The sequence below is a fragment of the Pavona decussata genome, unplaced genomic scaffold (assembly GCF_977016875.1).
Source record: "Pavona decussata unplaced genomic scaffold, jaPavDecu1.1 SCAFFOLD_72, whole genome shotgun sequence".
NCBI lineage: Eukaryota > Metazoa > Cnidaria > Anthozoa > Scleractinia > Agariciidae > Pavona > Pavona decussata.
This window is the reverse complement of record NW_028145491.1, coordinates 3,440,067-3,460,000: the sequence shown is the minus strand read 5'-3', so window position 1 is coordinate 3,460,000 and position 19,934 is coordinate 3,440,067. Positions and strand designations below refer to the sequence as shown.

At 37.6% G+C, this 19,934-nt stretch overlaps 2 protein-coding genes and 1 long non-coding RNA gene across 4 annotated transcripts in view; 2 read left to right on the top strand and 1 right to left on the bottom strand.

Annotated features, from left to right (window-relative positions):
* The window catches only part of LOC146477030 (uncharacterized), an 11,882-nt gene extending 4,486 nt beyond the window's left edge, over positions 1 to 7,396 (top strand). The window contains exons 3-7 of the mRNA XM_085114135.1: positions 1,459 to 1,595; positions 1,684 to 1,709; positions 2,091 to 2,165; positions 4,787 to 4,852; positions 5,963 to 7,396. Coding sequence (XP_084970261.1) covers positions 1,459 to 1,595; positions 1,684 to 1,709; positions 2,091 to 2,165; positions 4,787 to 4,852; positions 5,963 to 6,070 — 412 coding nt within the window. The 3' untranslated portion in view covers positions 6,071 to 7,396. The remainder of the gene's footprint in view (positions 1 to 1,458; positions 1,596 to 1,683; positions 1,710 to 2,090; positions 2,166 to 4,786; positions 4,853 to 5,962) is intronic.
* The window catches only part of LOC146477026 (uncharacterized), a 310,708-nt gene that overhangs the window by 187,939 nt on the left and 102,835 nt on the right, over positions 1 to 19,934 (top strand). The gene's annotated exons all lie outside the window — the stretch shown is intronic.
* Positions 8,518 to 17,216, bottom strand: LOC146477029 (uncharacterized). Of its 2 annotated transcripts, XM_085114098.1 has the most exons (6): positions 17,113 to 17,216; positions 16,019 to 16,499; positions 12,379 to 12,604; positions 11,872 to 12,156; positions 11,134 to 11,324; positions 8,518 to 9,607 (listed from the first exon to the last, which is right to left on the bottom strand). In XM_085114098.1, exons 2-6 carry the CDS (start codon positions 16,439 to 16,441, stop codon positions 8,804 to 8,806), a joined length of 1,929 nt encoding a protein of 642 aa, XP_084970224.1. In that variant the 5' UTR covers positions 16,442 to 16,499; positions 17,113 to 17,216; the 3' UTR covers positions 8,518 to 8,803. The 2 variants fall into 2 exon arrangements, with proteins under 2 accessions (XP_084970224.1, XP_084970222.1); XM_085114096.1 differs by lacking the exon at positions 17,113 to 17,216 and having other exon boundaries at positions 16,019 to 16,678.

The following is a 19,934-nucleotide window of genomic DNA, read 5'->3' as shown; positions in this document are numbered from 1 at the left end:
TTACCAGGATAAAGCATGCATATTACGGAAATAAGTTGGAGGGCTACAAAGCCCCTTACTGCCTTGCCGATCTGTGAGATGATCATGCCCTTGGCTGAAAGATTGTTCTCAAAATTTTACAGTTTACCACAAAGCTTTGCTTCTCAGCCAATAATTTGTTCATGTTTTGGACAATCTTTCATCTTGGGTATTATCCTTTAAATATATGCTAGCCACCTGAAAGGGTTAATTAAATAAAACATGTGCTGTTCTCTGAACTTATGCCAAGTTATGTGTTTTGTCCAATCATTATGAGAGTGCAAAGAAATTAATCGGTGGGTTGTTATGTCAGATATAGCTGAATAAAAGGGAAATAATCATATCATGATAACCGACATGCCAGCTCTCTGTCAGCTGCAGTGTGAGTCTGTGACAGTAACAGAACTGTGCTGCTTGTATCATCCTGCCTAGAGAAACATGCAAAGAAGCCTTTGGGATTTTAAACTGGGTTGATCTAGCCACCAGTCAGCAGATGCATATTAAATGTATCCTAGTATATAAATGTCTCTATGATTTAGCTCCTGACTGACCTAACCCATTACTTTACAAGAAATTCTAGCATTCACACTTATAACATCAGGCATAAAAATTATTTGCATTTATCAAGCACAAAGCTTACTTAAGGTATTTCTGTATGTTCAGAAATTCTGCTTCGTTAATTTTTAACTCCCTATCATCATAAGTTATAGAGGCCCATACACTCCCACCCTTCAAAAAGTTTGTTGAACGATGTTATTTTCTTTCCTTCAGTTGAATAATAATACTTTGTAATACAAAGTTTGTTTTAAGTCATGTACAATACATGTACACCCTGTAGCTTTTAATGAGGGAATGTAACTGTGATGTTCTTCATTAATTTTAGTATTGTAAATAGTTTTAGTGGACCAGCCAACCACCTAATGAAAATGAAATAGATAATAAGTACACTTTTTAAATTCTCTGGCTTTGGGGTATGTCTCTATTTCATTTTCGTTCCATTTTCATAGCATTCTCTAAGTGTACACAACACTTATTTAATGTGCTTGCTTATTGCTTGTTTTGCTTGCTTGTTGCTTATATGATTAGTATCCAGTGTACTTGCGAGATGCGAAGTCCTGAAATAAACCCCAAAGCCTGTGACCTGCTCACCATATGAGTTATTCATAGCTCAGTGGTTAGAGCATCCAAACTAGTTATTGGAAGGTTGTGGGTTCAATTCCTGCTGGGGTACTTATCTATTTCATTTTTGTAAATAGTCTTATTTTTTAATCGGCCATTGTAAATATTGCAATGCGGCCAGCCCCTCTGGAAACCACCCTCATTGCAGACTGGGGACACCCTGCCTAAATAAAGTTACTTAATTTTTTGTATGAAGTAACTTAAGTGGGTGAAGAAGGCTAACAGCTTTCAAGGTGAATAAAGATTTCCTTTGTCGTTCAGGTTAGCAGGATCATATTTAGATATAAAGAAGCACTATAGGAGACAAGGGACCCAGTTGGAAAAGTACAGTAACCTTCCTGTGATTCACATTAATGCCTCGTTTAACAACACTGTTATCACAATATCAGACAAAAAAGGTGAGCCATCTTTAAAGTTTACTTCATTTACAAATTCATTGATCAAATATATATATATTTTTGACTTATGGTTTTGGTTTTTTTGCAGGAAAAACATTAGGATGGGTATCAGCAGTAAGTAATTAATTAATTAACTGAGATAGCCAGCCAATTGCAAGCCATGACATTGTTCCCAGTCATTCGATTTTGTGCTTTCTTTATCCTGACTTCAATGCAGACCATAATAATGAAATATTTAATACAATATAATAATGATTACAGTGAGAGAGTATTGGATTGCGTGGGTGGGTGCTAAAGGATCGTACACTCTGTTCTAGTGTATTCATAATTTTAACAACAAACAAGATCCTTGAGATATTTTTACATTGCTGCATATATTTAAGTGACTGTTATTAGTCTGTAAAGGGTATAAAAGTTAATACTACCAGTTGCCCAATGTGCTTTGATGTACACATATGAAGCTTGCGACTGATTTCACATAATGAATAACCCCAGGGCACAGAGGGTTTTAACAATGCAAGACGTGGAAGCAGTACTGCAGGCAGACAGGCTGGTATAGCAGCTGCGTATGTAAGTAAAACACATTCTTTACAATAAGTATTTGATAACAGTAAAACCTTGTGTGATTAGAATACATTACTTGCAAAAAATTTTGGACGATTTTAATTTCGGACAAAAATAGTGTCCGAAAATAAAACCGTCCGCAATTTTTAAGCGTCTGAAATTTTAACCGTCCGAAATTTTTACAGTATTTATAAAACTTTAAAAGTACTTTCTGGGCAACGGCATCACATATTCAAAGCCAATATACATGATATGGCTAGAATTCGGATTAGGCAGCTTTACTCAGTCGTTCTTTTTGTCACTGGAAAGGAAAATATTTGTTCTTTTATGAAAGACAAAAACATAGATAAATTCCATTTTGCAGTTTATATTTTAATCTTCGACCCTAGCCCAGTTTTTGATACAGTAATTGCATTGCCAGTGCCAGTGGTGCTAATCCTCCTCATCTTCATCATCATCAATCAACACAATTATTGAAAGGTCCTCTTCATTGTCACTAGCGTGTCGTTCTTCATCTGTAGCTGTCGGTGAGCAAGGTGATAGATCAAGAAGCTCATAGTTCTTTTGAATAAGCTCGTTGAGACGAAGAAGAAGAAACCGCTTTCTGTCTTCAATTTTAAAAGTAGCTGATTTAGTTTTCTCGTTGGTGTATCCCGCTGTAAAACCTTGAAGGTACAGTAAAACTATCATTTTCACAGCTATTATTTCAGTCTAATTTGTGTTTTTTAGTCATAAATTTACTTTAGGCAGGTTTCAGCACAGTGTCCGAAATTTTTGTCCGAAAATTGTCCGAAATGAGGGAAAAAGTGTCCGAAAATTAAACGTCCGAAATAGAACGTCCGAAATTTTTTGCAAGTGATGTAATTGCTTACCATAAATAATTATTGAGGTAATGGAGGGCGAGCATACCAGTATCAACAAAGGGCTTTTGTTGATGGTGTATGTTATGGCCTTACTAAAAATTAGATCAATCCTGAAAACCAAAAGCCACTAAATCTGTAAATTCCACATTTGTAATCACTATCAGAGAAGCCTACCTAGCAGTATCTGTTAGTTGAAATAGTGAGGTATGGACCCTCAAACACTGTGTTAAAACCCTTTAAATAAATGTAACACGTCAAAATACCCCCCCCCCCCCCAATAAAAAATTAAGTGAAAATTGAAGCAATGTTTCCGAAAGGAATTCAAGGCCTCATGCAAAAACTCCAGTGAATCTGAGCTAAAACAATAAAATGTGATCTGAAATGTCATTTGAGTTGGTTATATTCTGAGCACTTCAATTATTGTTATAATTTACCTAGTTGCAATTTAATAAACCCAAATGGACTGGGCTATGCACACATTTAACAAAGTTTTGAGATGCTTATTCAATTAGAAAAAACCAAGAGTTAGCGTGTATTTTTTTCTTAATGCGTGAGCAGAGGTTTTTCCTTTCTCCCACTTTCTTTGGTGCTGTTGTTCACCTTTCAGTGGTCTCTGTTCACATTGAAAATTGTTTCACCTACTAAATGTCAGAGAGTGTGAGAATTTTCAGTGAAAAGTGTCAGTGGTTGGGAAGGTCTACTTTTCTTTTAATTTTGTGAGGAAAAATTTCATGGTCAGTAATGTGAATTCATTGTAGAGTGTGTCATGTTCGTTTGGGCATGCCCTAACGTCTTTACCCTACTTTATTGCTTGGTTTCCAAAAATACCTTCTGTTGGTGTGTCACAAGTGGTACAAGGATCGTGTACCCCTGAAGGCCAGTTTTGTCAATGGGTTAAGGTGGCCGAATACGGTTTTTTAGTGTACAGGTGTTAGAAGACGTTATTTGGAAACTATGTATTTCTGGACGCCCAAAATTGGTATGGTGTAAGACCAACTAAGAAAAAATGTATTTTCGTACGTCTTGTTGAGCTAAGTACCGTTTCCATGGCAATGCAGCAAACTATTAAACGTCCATAAATAGTAGATTTCCTTTATTTTTAGAAAATGTACTCATTAGATTTTTTCCATTTTTTGTATCCAGAACAACTCACAAAACACTGGCACAGTTGCACTATTTTCATGTAATTTTGACAAAGAGATCTCTTGCTAATATTGATTTTGCATTTTAATGTTTTGTGAAGAAACCCTCTGTTAGATTTAGGTTTCTCTTTGTAGGCGAGTTACGCTTTTAGGGAACTATTTTCATGCCAAATTTCAGGGAATTCAAATGAGCGGTTCCTTAGAAAACAGTTCATTTCCACGAAAACAACCAGTTGCAATTTTTTGGTCAAATGCGCATACGTGGTTTTATTTGGGTTTCATGGCAAAGATGAAAAGCATGCGAAAGGTCTTGGTGAATGTTTTTTTTTTTTTTGCTCGAAAAGAAAAGAAAAAGAGTCCAGAAACGAGAAACTTTGTTATTTATGATCAAAACTTAACTTTATTATCCATTTCATGTGAAATTGAGGGATCACTTTATAGACCCCCGTATTTGCGTACCACAACCCTAGCGCGCGCTTAATAGCATTACTTACAGAATCTGTAAAGCGCGCGCAAACTGTGTTCAGTCACCTTAAGAACTATAATAAGGCCTTGGATGTTGACTTAGTTATTTTCATTTAAAATTGTCAAGCAGCACTCATCTGGCTTTTCTTTTATGCAGAAAGCAATTTCTCTTGGAGTGGAAAGTGCTCGGATTAAAGTCTGTGGCATTGGAACAGGAAGGCAGGTAAGACAGTTGTGAAGGATCTCTTACAAATAATTTCAAGTTCTATCCAAATAAAAAATATTTTTAAATATAAATCTACCTTTAGGAAAATTTATTACTTTGCCTTTGACATTGGACTTGCTGAAGGTCACAATGACTAAAATTGAAGTTTCAAACCTTCTAAAAATAATAATTATTTGTGCCCACTTGTATACACTGTGTGGTGGGCCAAGTCCCTGATACCAAATGAAAAAATGCTCGAGGGACTTGTCCATGGAAACAATCTTGTAATCAGTCCATTCATGTAAAACCTTGCGGAACAAGTTTGTGTAATGAGCATGACAAGCAGGCTTGTACCAACCAACATCCAACTACCAACTTGTGTTTGTTGCATTTCACAACACAAATTTATAAAAAGTTAGGTCATTCAGTTTCAGTTTTCAGGTTAGTTTCAGTTTACTATTATTATTTTTTTATTTATTTATTTTTTTTTTTGCCATTATTGCACATCGTTACAAGATAAATATATAAAAATATAAAAGATAAATAAAGAACAAAAAAGAGAGAGAAACATATGGCGAGGATGCCCATAGAGAAACCATTGGGGCTTATACAAGCTGCAGGCTCCTCAAAAAAATTGCAACTTTGAAATCAGGATTTTATGTGTAGCTTATTTAATTTATCAATACATTTAGGTTAAAAAGCAAGTACACAATCAAACACACACAGGCAGCAAAACAAAACGGCACTTTCAAAACAGGAGTAGTCCATTTAGGTCATTAAAACTGAATTATGTTCAATTAATTGTCCCAAAAGTTTTTAGAAAATTTAATTCAGGCCACAAACGTATTAATACTGCAATATGTGACCAGCAACACAAAATGCCTCCAGTAACCTGGTGTAACAACACATATGTACTTGGAAATTCTTTGCCTCTCTTGTAAAAAAATATATAATTACACTTTAACCCTGCTTTTTGGATGCCCACCTACAGGTGCTGCCTCTTACGTTTTACTGGTTAATATGGACACCCTGAAAATGCATTTTGACTTATTCAGAAGTGTATGTAAATTATTGTTAATAGTGAAACTACTTGGTACATACACGTTGAATTCTTCATTTTTGTTTCAGGGTGCCATTAATGGTATTGATTCAGCTGGAGTTCGCGTTGTTTCTGTTACAGATGTTACTCCTGTTCCTCATAATGGGTGCAGACCACGGAAAACAAGAAGATTATAACATAATTCTAATTAGCTTTTTATTATGAATTATTCATACTGTAATTTTTTTTTCATTCCTTTTACTGCCAAGAGTGTGGGGTTCAAGGGTGGAAAAGTTCCTCAATTTATTTAATTAATAGGGATTTCAACCACATGAAGACTCCAAAGACAGAAAAATTATAACTGCAGTAGTTACTCAAGGTTTAGTATTTCTCTGTTGAGTGACACAAAATGAAAACATATTCTGAGGTCTGGAAGTGAACACCAAAGTGAAGTTGCAATTGACATTTGCATGCTATCCACTCTTAAGTTTAACTGAACATGTACCAGTAAGCATCAACAACCATATATGACTAAAGTTAATGGTTGAAGCTGGTTCTGTCAGAAACTGAAATATTTAATTGTAATCATTTCTTTCCTTAGCTAACATTGATCTTCAAGAAAATATTATTAAAAGAAAACTGCTGCTCCATTAAATGGTCATAAAAAAAACTGGGGGGTGAGGGTGGGTCATATTTTTGGCCAATTTTTGGACACGGTTCATTTCTAAAGGTCATTTGGAGGGCGCAGTGGTTGATGACGTGGAACGGTGGCACAAAAAAATATCCAGATTTCAGATCATCATAGGTTGGTATCTCAGTGAAAAAAATTATAGTCTAACCTCCATTGGCAGACATCAATCTTCAGTACCAGTGATTTCCCCTCTGAAACTCTACAATTTGAACTTCTTAAGTGCTTGTTTCATCATGGTATAATCACTTGCAATTGAACAGGCTATTTCCAAGTCTACAATTTTGAACATTATAATGAAAGCGAGGCTACATGCAAAGCTTCTCATATGTAAATTAGGTTTGTTTGTATATTTTGTATGAAAACTAATTTTCACAATAAAAGCTACGCACAAAGTCTCACTTTCATAATGAGGTTCAAAGCAACACATAAATGGATTATTACCTTATGTTCCAAGTGCACTCTCAACAGGTGCAGTAACATGGGTCACTTTTGCAGGGCCAAAATCCAGGTGTAACCGTCTTAGATGAGAGGTAGTTTGGAATTCCCAAAAGTACTCCATTTCTTCTATAAAAGCTATTGTTACTGGTGCATGTATGGTTTTGATGCAAGTCTCTGATAGATATGGCAATATAAAAAAGCTGTTTTGCTCTTGAGCTGTTAATTTTAACCACACTAGTCTGATTGTTAAACGTTCTTGCTGGATTAGCACCAAAAAGAATCATCATGGTCATGGTTGTTAGGCTACAACTGGTCATACCATTACCAATGAATTGCTAGAGATTACCAGGTTATTTAGTTGAAAGTTTGTAGAATAAAGTCCTACTCATGTGTACTTCTGTTCAAACCATCAGCTTGGTTTCAGTAATTCTCTGTTATTACTCGGGCCGTAAGGCGGCACGAGTTAAGGTTTCGGTAGCATTGTCAAATTCAATTCAGTCGCGTTATCAAATTCTTTAAATTGTCGGTCGCGTTCTTTGTACTCAGGCCGTGAGGCGCCGAGTCTGAAGTTCACCACACGATGTGTCACATACAGGATGGCAGATGCAAGACACAGATAACTAAAAATAAGACTTATTCCTCTAGAATTTATCAACTTTAACAGAAACGGCATTTGCTTACCTAGAGAGGCATTTTCTATTTCCAAGGCGAAGACTCTTAAACTTTATATGTTGAACAGACGCGAAGAAACTTAATCTGTTTATATGTCTATTTTTATGGTGTCGTTTGTGCATCTTTTAACTTTCCAAGTTTTTCAACCATTCACATTTCATCTTTTCATTACTAGCACTTTAAAAATTCGAAAGGTTTTTATTGTTTTTTTATTTACTTAGATTTGTTTAGTTCCTCAAGGTTAGTTTTGTTTAACCGAACATTTGGCAACTAAATCACTCTATGACCCTGCGTACCAAGATAGATAAAGATGTCTCTCGTTTACTATAGAAAAAGAATCAATGTAGAAACGGTTTCTGTCTTTAAATGAAAGGTGAAAACGTAAGGATTAAAGCCCGGGGATTATAAAAAGCATTCGTATGACAAATGTCGTTTTCCCCTGTATTTCATTCTGACTGCAAGAAATCCAATTCTATCTGGTGGTTACTTATTGCCTCACTATATCTCTGTATCTATCTATTTGGGGGAATTAGCGATGCTGGAGGTTATCACTGCTAAAAGATTGTAGGCTTAAGCACCACGCAGTCAAATATGGCAGGAGTATAAGCTGAAAACAGCTTCTTGTTATCTTTGTTATGCCACAAGGAAGATTAGAAAACAGATGAAGAGCCTAGATACATGTCATTGTTCAACTTAGCAGTTGCATAAAAAAAGCCCGAGATGCCTGTTGGGGGTTGACTGTCAACAGCATCTAAGACCATCATGACACACTGAAGCCTAAGGGACCTTTGAGTATATGTATGTCATACATGTACAATGTATGATAAATTAAACACACAGGTATCATGATTTCTACAACATTTAATGATGAGTAACAAATAATGCTGCACCAATTCTGTTACATCCTTAACCAGAGAGAAGATATAATCTTCTTATTTAATGCACTCTGTTCATCCACAATAATTAGAATAAGAACATTGGTACAAGTACCCAATCACATGTTCTCATTTTAAGACAGTTCCAAAATAATTATGCCACCAATATCTGAAAATGATATTAGCAATCACGTTATTTTGAGAGTAAATATATTGTTTTGATTCAAATTCATAACAAGTAAAATTGTTGCCCGTTAAAACTCAACACCCTCAACTTCCCCTTTGTTGTCAACTGCGTTATACTTGATCCAGTCTCTGGCAATTGGGGCATTAAGCATTTCATCCGAGATTCCAAAAGCATCACAGAGTGCAAGAGCCTGTGGTGCCACCACTTGACACAGGTCAGCAGCAACCTTTCCAACTTGCGCACCTGTAGTCGTTGAAATCAGCCCTGAAGTAGTGAAGTAGCCCAGGTCACTTTTTATGACTTTCATCTGATAAAGATGGTGCAGATTCTTAAGGACTGGCTGCAATCCCGGGTCAGCTTTATCAATAGCGTTGCCAAAACATTCACTGATGAGCCGCTCACCATATGCCCGTGCAGCTGCCTGGACAAGATCTTGTTCCTTGTACATCCATGTGTTAAACCTCCCCTTTTTTCCTGCCTTCATCATTTTCATCCCCAGCTCCATAAAAAGCTGTTTCTCACGTGACTCCAGCAGGGTGTGCAGGTATTTTTGGTTGCTCAGGTCTGCCCAGCTGAACATGCGGCTCACAAAACTTGGGACATAGGTTGCTGCAACTTCAAGCATGGTTGGCTTGAGAACCATTAACCTTTCTGTTGCTACTTTCTGCATTAGGACTGAGTTGTCACCTTCGGCTGTCATAGAGGAATGCGAACCAGCAATACCACTGCCAAACTTGTTGCATGACAGGTAACCTTGTCCGCCACATCTCTCACGACAAATAGCAGCTGTCTCAGCAACATGCCAGCCAGAGATGGCCTTGATTACACAACACATTGTCACCACATCTGCATGTTCAGATCCATCTTTTGCCTGCAATATCAAAACTGTCAGTGTTGAGTGGGAAATTGTACATCACGCTGTGAGAGGTAATGCTCCCAAGCCCCATATCATTTTAGAAGCCACTCCAGCCAGGATGTCAACCAGCACTGACAACCCTCAACAATAAGTTAGGGGTACACCTCCAGACAGAAAATTGGGAGTAGGGGGCTCTTCCATCCAGGTAACAATCAATAACTCCTCAGATGGGCTAACTAATACTCAACATTGCTACTGAAATAAAATAAAACAAAAATACAAAGGAACCTTGAAATAAAGAGATTTCATGGTTCCCTGAGAGGTCTGCGACTTGGAATGGTTTCAATTAAAGGACATTCCTGTTTTGCAACTCTGCTGCGCATGATGGTTAAGTCAAAGTTTCTCTCTTCAGTAAGGTGTTGTAGTGAAACGCTAAATATTCAGTCTTGCTCGTATCCAACAATAAAAATTCTTAATATGCATTTTGTGCAGTTAAGGCGGTTTTCTCCCCAGCCCCTTCTCAGAAACATTGTTTTGAAGTTCAATTTATCACTATTTTGTAAAATATCTGCAAAATCAGCATGGTGACCTCACTTTTCCTTTTCAGGTATCCACATAGGTATAATGTTTCCCAAACTAGTATGAAAATTCAAGAAAAATCCTTTTGTTAGAAAATTTCAGTACCCGAAACTCTCATTGTGTACTGTATATTCCTAGGAAGCCTTAAGTCCATAAGCCCCCCTGCTTCTATATAGGCTTCCTTGCCAGAGCCTTTTTTCTTTTCAAAATATCAAACACCAATAATTATTTATTTTCTTTACTGTTAATGTATGTATCACAGTAATTGTATGTATTGCACTATATGTATGTATGCTTGTATATTTTTTTTTTATGGTCTATGGCAAAAATAAATTGAAATTGAAACCTCTCAACCAAGTGGAGTGAGAATGTAAATGATTTTTGTAATTTGTTCAATGTAATGTTACTCTCTAAAAGTGTGTTCCATTACTTAACACACACATGAAAAATATGAGACAAATGCAAAAAATATAACTAACTTAACAATGACTTATAACTATGCCTGGTGTATGCTTCTACTTTGTACTTCTGGTTTCTTCAAATGACGTTGTCACATTAAACATTAGATCAAGCTTAAATGTGACAAGATCCCCAAAAATTAGGCATCATTCACTTTTCATGAATGTCAATGTGATAGGCAAACATTCAAGCTATGTTATTTTCCTTCATCTTTCAAATATACAGGTTCATTATTGAAATACACTGTAGCTGTGGTAAAGTGTCCTAAATTTAAAAAACTCAGTAATGATGCAATTAGTAAAGTTAGACTCTTTGCTTCTCAAGAACAAGAATGGTAAACCCCTCCTTTTATTCTAATCTTAAATTCACTTCTATTTCAGGGGAAATTATGTTCTTAAGTGTAGATCTATGTGATGTTTCATGTTTCAATATCATTGGACTGTGTGAAGAAATTCACTTTTCTTTGTCCTAAGAAACACTTTTCTCACGCTTTTACAAATTACCTGGAAAGCCCAGCGATCCTTTACATACTGCAGTGCAAAGTCAATAGCATATGTAGCTGCCAAGAGTGGCATCAGAGCATGCTGCTGGAGCTGATACTTAAGAATAGGAGTGTCAGATAACCCGTCTGGCCCAACAGTCAAACGAGTGGCTGAATAGCGGATGGCGATGGCAAGGCAGGCTTTTGCTGCACCTGTACAGTGTAACACAACATATATTCCTTAGAATGCATGCTAATCTGATGGGCTTCACATTTATGGATATTTTAGTCATTTGTAGTAATAATTTTTGAATTTATGATTTTGATTTGTGCTTGTACTATAAGTATTGCCAGTTTTTGCTGTCACACCATAAAAGAATAAAATCAAATCCGTTCAATAAATGACATCAAGAAGTCGAAATGTTATAGAAGGTAAACAAACAAAATCAAATGTGTTCCATGCCTTAACACTTTTGGCACACCCTTCATATCTTGAAGTCTAACCACCCGACCACATCAATTTGAACCAATGAAGGTAAATGTGCAGTGGTGGAAAAAACAATGACTTTGTGATACTTGTTAGTGAGAATATTTGAATGTACATGTAGGCTCATTTCTTGAACAGTAGTTGGTAATCGAGCATAATTTGAATGAGGCTTCTACTTGGTAATACAATATCTCCTCCAATTCATGAGAAAAATGCTTTGTGGCCAACTTCTCTTCGTCAGCAAGAATAATATATTTACAACTTATAATATACCTTGGGACATGCTGGCAATACAGAGACGACCAGCAAGAAGTTGATCAGCCACAGTCAGGAAACGCTTTCTGATACTGCCTTGAACAATTGTTGTGTATGTACCATCCTCAGCAACATCAGAATACAGGTTTAGCAGGTTTTCTCTGGGCACACGGACATTGTTGAAAAAAAACTTGGCATTATCAACTCCATTGAGTCCCATCTTGTGTCCCATGTCATGAATCTGAACTCCAGCCACCACCTGCAGGTTCTTGTCTCGAATAGGAACAAGGATGCCATGGATACCTAAAAACAGAAACAAAATTACATATCAATGGTGCTTCACACCTATCTGAGCAGACATGATAAATATTAGAGGAAGATAATGGGAAACCAGGACAGGTAGATTTCACACCCCTTCTGAACTTATCTATGAAAAGGCTACCAAATTAACTTATAAATTGTACAACCTGACCTGATACATTAATTTTATTAAGTGATTTTGAGAGGAAAGCAAAAAATCCCAACCTTGGTTGACTCCATCAATATAAAGTTGTGCGAATACAATGATGTGATGGGCATGGCATGCACCATTTGTGATCCAGTATTTCTGCGCCAAGGGATTTGGAGTGTTGACAATGAATTCCTTAGTATCCTTGTCGTATGTGGCTGTTGTTTCCATCTGTACTGCATTGTTTCCATACCCGAGCTCTGTAAGACCAAAGCAGCCCACATCCTCAAGTGTGTCAATACCCTGCATATAGGTGGGATTGAAACCAATACACACAAATAAACAAGATCAATCAGAAGTGATAAAGAATCAGGATCACTGCATTAAACATGAACAATTCCTTATAACAGTGCTGGAAATAACAGTACATGTATGTCATTGGACATTGTCCAATCTTTTTCATGAAATGTCCACCTAATTCTTAACTTCTCTCAGTATTGGTGTCTGAGCAAAAAGCTAAGTTAGAATTTGTCTTTGAAAACTTTCTAACTAGCTGCATTTGCTGTAAAAATAATTCACAATGCCAAGACACATACTTTGGCGCAAGACTCTCTCTCAACCTCATTCACTTGAGTTAAAAGTTGAAAATGTCAGTGCATTTAAAAAATTGCCCTACAATGCATTAGTGAACTCTTTAACATGTCAAGTACAGTGTATAACAATGGATGTCTCTTGAGTAAAAATCCAAGACAACCGATGTCCAGACAATTTTGCAAGATGCCAATCAAAGTTAAGATTTGGAAAGACATATGTCCTGTTGAGCAAGAAAAATTATTTTCAGCACTGCCTTATTGGTTAATTTTTACCTTGAAAACAGGTTTAACAAGTATTGAAATCAACAATAATTGAAAGGTATTCAGCAAGACTACTGTAAGTGCCTTTTTTGCCTTGAAATCAAAATTTCTCCAGATGAGCTTGATTTTGGCAAAACAAGAGATAGCTTATTATTGTTGTTTTTGAAATTGCAAGCTATCTAGTCTATACAAAAGAGATAATGGTATCCTAAGTCTTACACAAAGAAAAATCAGTCAAGCATTGGTTCTCCTTTTGTTTAGGTAACTTGCTTCTTAACAAAAAGAAAGCTATTTCTTGTTTATTTAAAATTTTGCAAAAACATTTCTGACAAGATAACCGGTCCCTGTGTCGAAATAGTGCTTACATGTGCCTGAAGCAATATTTTTATTTCAAGACGATAAAAGGCACTTGAATTCCTAATTTAGCATGTAATCATATACTACACCTGCTAAATTAACTTGATGAAAAGAAGCAATCTTATAGTAACTATACTGTAAGTTTTCAATTTATTCAGTTACCATCACAACTTGTATTCTTTCATATGATCAAACATCTTAACAGAATTTGAGGGTATACTGGTAACAGCTTAGTCAGTGACAAGTGAAGTATGACTGGGTATGCACGCAACAGTATGGTAATAATTACTGCACCTTTCAATAACATGTGGACTCTGAAGTTCAGATTCAACCAACCATTACACTTTTCATTGCCGTCACTTCCTGCAATGGACCTCTTAGAAAACAACAACGTTTGATTCAATGGGGTCAAAAGGTTATGTTTGTACACTGTGATTGGCAGATTTCAATCCACTTTGCCAGTTTCTGCATTTTTGCGGTCACCCAGTTATCACTGTAATTATTATGATTGATGGCAGTAAAACACGTAAATCGTTAGTTGGGTTGTGAAATTCAGAGTCTGTATGTTATTGAAAGGCACAGTAACAAAATCTGGTCATATTTTTGCACATTGTGCTGTAAGTTGACCATGTCAAATAAACTTAAGAGGGCTATGCTTAAGATGCTAGGGTGCTACACTGCAGGGCTTGTCTAACATAATTATTATACTCCCACTTGCATTGTACAAGTACTCTGGCCCTCTTTTCCTTAACCTCTAACCATTTATCAAGATAAAGGTACATCCTTTTACAGCATGCACATCACAAGTGCCTTGCAAAATATTGTTTTCAAACACGAGAAAATAAAATTCATATCTTCAAGCCACTGTGTAATTTCCTTTTTATTAAACAGACAAATATATCACTTGCCCTTTTTTTTTTTACTGACTATTTACACAAACTACTGTGAAAAATGAGGTCATCAATATCCTCACTGGCGAGGATATGGAAAATACATCACCCAGGTCCCAGATGTAGTTTCGTATGAGTTTTATGAGTGGTGTCACCACAGGGAGTCCACAAAAGTTGTGAAAAAGAAATAAATTAATAAATTATTGACTTACGTTGTTCGTTTCTTGCGGTTTTCTATAGTGCTCATTTGCATAAAATTTACGCGACAGCACTAATGTCGTGTACTGAGTTGTGCGCGAGCGGATCTAAGCTCTGCTGACTTTACTATATAGATTGACAAGGGAGGCAACTTTTTCGCGAAACAATTTGAACACACTCAGCAAAATAGCTTTGAACGTTCGACTTGTTCTCCGCTTTGCAACCAAATTCATATCAAATGAAAGCTGGATAAATTTGGGAACACACTTACCTGTCAGAATCCCAAGAGGAAACAATTTTGAGCCAGCATTTTAGCTCCCTTTTCGCAGTTTTGCTCGGTGAAGTTTTTCACAACAGCTGCGGCCAGTTACCTTGGCGCAGACGACACAGATTTACGCGCCATCTCGAGCGAAATGTCGCCTCTCCCTACCTCGCAAAGATGTTTTTGCGCGACAGCTATGGTCAGTCACCGTTCCTTGTTTAGTCACAAATTGCGCGAACTGAAATTCTACTTTGGTTTTATTAACAAAATTTAGGTTTGCGCGACAAGTCGGCTGAAAATTTATTTCCGGTCTCGCGCAATTTGTGACTAAACAGGGAGCGATGACTGTCGCGCAAAACCATCTTTGCGAGGTAGGGAGAGGCGACATTTCGCTCGTGATGGCGCGTAAATCTGTGACGCCTGCGCCAAGGTAACTGGCCGCAGCTGTTGCGAAAAAATACACCGAGCAAAACTACGAAAACGGAGCTAAAATTCTGGCTCAAAATTGTTTCTCCTTGGGATTCTGACAGGTAAGTGTGTTCCCAAATTTATCCAGCTTTCATTTGATACGAATTTGGTTGCAAAGCGGAGAACAAGTCGAACGTTCAAAGCTATTTTGCTGAGTGTGTTCAAATTGTTTCGCGAAAAAGTTGCCTCCCTTGTCAATCTATATAGTAAAGTCAGCAGAGCTTAGATCCGCTCGCGCACAACTCAGTACACGACATTAGTGCTGTCGCGTAAATTTTATGCAAATGAGCACTATAGAAAACCGCAAGAAACGAGCAACGTAAGTCAATAATTTATTAATTTATTTCTTTTTCACAACTTTTGTGGACTCCCTGTGGTGTCACAGCTGCTATCAGTACATGATTTGTAGATCTTAATTCACCCTCTCAAGCCATGGACAAATGATCAGGGTTGGTCCCACACAGGGTTAGTTATGCCATAGGTTGTGACTTTAAGATTTCCCTTCATTTCTACTTGATGTCATAACAATGACACACCTGTACCTTAGGAAAAGAATTTTAAAAGGAGAGAGAGATAGGAAGAAACTACATGTAAGGGAGACAAACGGGAATATTACCCGCCATTGACAGATACAAATGGCCTTCACTCAGGAATTAAAAATACTAAAAAGACCAACTTATGCTTATACCTTTAAGAGTTTTTCATGATGTCTCTCTGTTCCCAATTTCAAAACGGTGCCACCAAATAAATTGAACTGAACAGTCATCTTTGTGGCCATGGCAGCATCAACAACAGCTACCAGTTCATGGGCAGCGAAGATCCACAGAGGGTTATTCTTGAAGTCCAGCACCGAAATAAATCCTTTGTCACAAAGTTTCTTCAGTCTCTTTAACGCCAATTCTCTCTCTTCGTCCAAAGAAATGTTATACTTCGGAGTCATGAGGGGATCCACAGACAGAATTTCACGAAATTTCGCTCTCTTTTCGTGGTTATCGTGATCCAGCAAGCGCGTCATTGCCACAACTTCAAAGGAAGGTTTTCCCCATTCTTCTCTCAGTTTCTGTGGATCCATCCGCGCTTCAGAACTTGAAAAGGAACGAGCGTTTTCCATTTTTAGAGGCAGATTTCGTGACTGACTCAAAACACCCGGGAAAACCTCACAAGACGACCTGTTCCATAGGTAACAAAAGTTTCGAAAGGAAACTTTAGAAAAAACTCGCGGCAATCCCCTCCCCGTACAAATACTTGCAGAAATCATGGATTCAATGGACAATTGCAGGACAATTGGCAATGTTTGTAGTTTTTGTTATTAAAATACTACACGACGAGCGATTTTTCCGTCGCTGCGCATGCACCCTCACCAGAGTCTACGTTCTTTTGGTCAGCGGTAAAAGGTGTGAGACAATGGGCAGGGAGATCCAACTCGTTGATCATACGAATCGTTACCGTTCACCCCAACCCCCCTCCCCCCAGCCCCAAACTTGGGAAAAGGTTAAAACTTTTGCCTCCGTTCCGCGGCTTTCGTTTGCCGTGACTAGAGAAAAATCGATAAGACAACAATGACAAGTGATTTTCTAAATTCAATAGAAAATAGAGAAACTGACAAATACGGAATTTTGTACATTCCAGTCATAGTTGGGGCGTTCCACAGCAGATCACCTTCGAGTCATCAGTCTGAGTGAAGTCCAACGCATTCACATATCGATACTTATGCGTTATGAAAATAAGAATTCTGTATACAAAAAAAAAACCGAACAAGAAAAATATTGAAGTTAAACGTACCTGTAGGGTGAATAAAGGTTATCGAATGATGCAAGACTCAAGCAAGCATTACATACCTACGTGCTTCACGCGCGCGACTTGTCGAAATGCGATTTGCGCTGACCACGACTATCCGACAAATCCGGGTGAGGGGTAGGGGTGGGGGTGAGGGATGAGGGGTGAGCCAATGTTCGACAAAAATAAACAATTACAGTCAAGACTGTAGTTTCCGTTATTGCAGGTATTGTTTCTTTCCCCTGTTTTGCTGAGATCTGAGACGCATCTAATACCTGACGAGGTATTACGAGCTATTGTCGAGGTATTGACGAGGTATTGTCGTACGAGGTAAGTCCTTAATCACTGTTTCTCAGATGATATCCGTATTACCATTGCGCAGTTGATATTACTGTGAATTGCATAATGTAAGCCTTCCTGTCAACATAGGCCACAGCTCGCCCCATGAACAAATTTTATCAAAATAGAACTCACCCCCACCCCTCACCAATACCCCACGCTCACCCCTCACCTGCAACCCCACCCCCCCCCCCCCACCTCTCACCCCTCACCCCCGTAATAGACTTGCCGAGAGTATCAGGCCACAGGGGATTGATTATTGAAACTCGTTGATTGATAGGTACAAAGATGTCTTCGCGCACCTTCTTGCGTGACGATGTCAAGGCGCCCGAAAGGAGAGGGGAGATTCCTCTCAAGTCTACTAAATTTCTCCCCTTCCTCTCCTTTATCCACACGTTTTGGAATCGTGAGCGCGAATAGTCGCACTTCAGGGCAGGGGAGATGTTTCGTAAACATGCTTGCAACTTGAATATGAATATACGCTTGTTTAAAAAAGCTGAAAAAGGTACAGTCAAAACTATATTGTGAGGCTAAGTAATATCTGGTATTTTTTTTTATATAAACACTAATAAAATACCAGGTAAGCTTTTGCGCGAAAACATGATATCTTCACACGTGAAAAGATCACCGCTGCTACGGTTACATGATAAATCGCGCCTTTTGCAATGATTTGGTATTTCATTGGTCTTTATATAATAAACAGAACATTACATGACCACTTGGAGATACGAAATTTCTCTTCTTGCATTGAAAAATATTTCACTCGTTGGCTGCGCTTACTCATGAAATATTTTTCGACACTCGAAGAGAAATTTCATATCTCCGCACGGTCATGAAACGTCCTCTATATATGAAACACTGAGTCCAACAGACGAACATTGTCGTGGATGTCATGGGATTTCCTGGGAGGATACGATAGGAAAGTAAACATGACTTGAACAGTTTGCTAGTAAGGACAAAGTCTTAAGTAGTATACAACGAACTATTCTGCTGTCCGCTATATATATAAAGAAGTATGAATATTGCACTTTCACTGCTTTCACACTAGATTACGTTACGTTACACTGTTTTTGTACACCCACCGGTACTCCATGAAAGGTGAAAGGAGCTTGGTATTAGGCCCCTCCTTATAACCTAAAAACCAAACAGGTAACTAATTACAGACAATTGTCAATAAAGAAAGGAAAAGGAAGAAAGAAACAAAGAAAAAGACGGAGAGTAGGTGGAGAAAGGAGTGGTGAGAAACAAGGAAACGCAGCTAGTTACCCAACAACATCCATCATTTTTACGTTTTAGATTTTGTATGTTTTTAGAGATGTCTAAATAACTTCATGATCATCACTGAACAACTTATTTTAAGTTCTGTCAAGACGACCCTGAAAACTACTTCGGTGTGAAGATTTTCCTGTTTAAATTATTATAAAACAGCATTCGAGTTAGATCAGATTTAGATAAAAAAAAAATTGCGAGAAACCACAACGTTTCGATGTAACCATGACATCATTTCCTTTCAGTGTAAGGTGATAAAAAAACTTAACAATAAGTAACATATTAGCCAATCATTTTTTTCCCTGTATTTTTTCAAACTTTCATTTTAGGAGCCGTTACTATATTTTTGTTATCTCATATTTACAAGTACGCTGTCTTCATATCATGTATTAGCCAATCATTTTTTTCCATGTATTTTTCAAACTTTAATTTAAGGAGCCGTTACTATATTTTCCTTCAGTATAGCTCTGGCCCTGAGGAAGACTAATTCTATATGTCGAAATATTGGCCACTAATAAATCTGCCCTTTGCCGTAGATTCAGTTTTGTATTTTTACGTTCAAGTGACGCCTGACACGAGGTCTTTCACAAGAGAGATCCGGCAAAATTACCAGCAAGTTTAATTCCTGCGTTGTGTGGACCTCTGCATTCAAAAGTTTTGCTATTTATATGCTATAATTATAAACTTCATATTGTTGCGCCCCAGACACTAGTACTAGTTTTCCTTTTTAACTGGATTTGTGTTTTATGTTTGAGTTGGTTTGAACCAATATTTCCAACTGGTAAATAATTCGGCAGCATTTGAACAAGCTCGTAAAATAGCGTCCGTCTCATATCAGGGACACCCAATGGTACACCTATTTTCTATTTTTGGTGCGTACCAACTCTGTTTGTTATTTTAGATGCCGTTGATGCCTGTATAAAAGCTCTTGTGTACTGACTGCAACTTATTTTCTCAGTAATATTTTACATTCACTCTCTCCTCCGCAGAGGCTACTTCATATCAAAAAAGGAGCGAGAAGTAGGGAATGGAAAGAAAAACGGAAATGGAGAAAAAGAAACCCATGCCGGGCGTTCCCATCGTCCCCCGCGCTCTCCATTATTTCACTTGGCTCCTGACTCTCCTTATTTGTCGTATTTATCTTCGCTCACGTGCGAAAATTTAGAGGCCTCTGCGGAGGTGAGAGATGTTATCATGCAGTACAGTTTCACTGTTTCACT

Excerpts from the sequence above, each read along its gene's own strand:
- LOC146477029 (XM_085114096.1), bottom strand. The coding sequence starts at position 16,588 with ATGATTTCTGCAAGTATTTGTACGGGGAGGGGATTGCCGCGAGTTTTT. Across the intron at positions 12,605-16,018 it reads ATCATGAAAAACTCTTAAAG|GGTATTGACACACTTGAGGA; the intron begins GTATAAGCATAA and ends ACCTATATGCAG. Across the intron at positions 12,157-12,378 it reads TATTGATGGAGTCAACCAAG|GTATCCATGGCATCCTTGTT; the intron begins GTTGGGATTTTT and ends TTCTGTTTTTAG.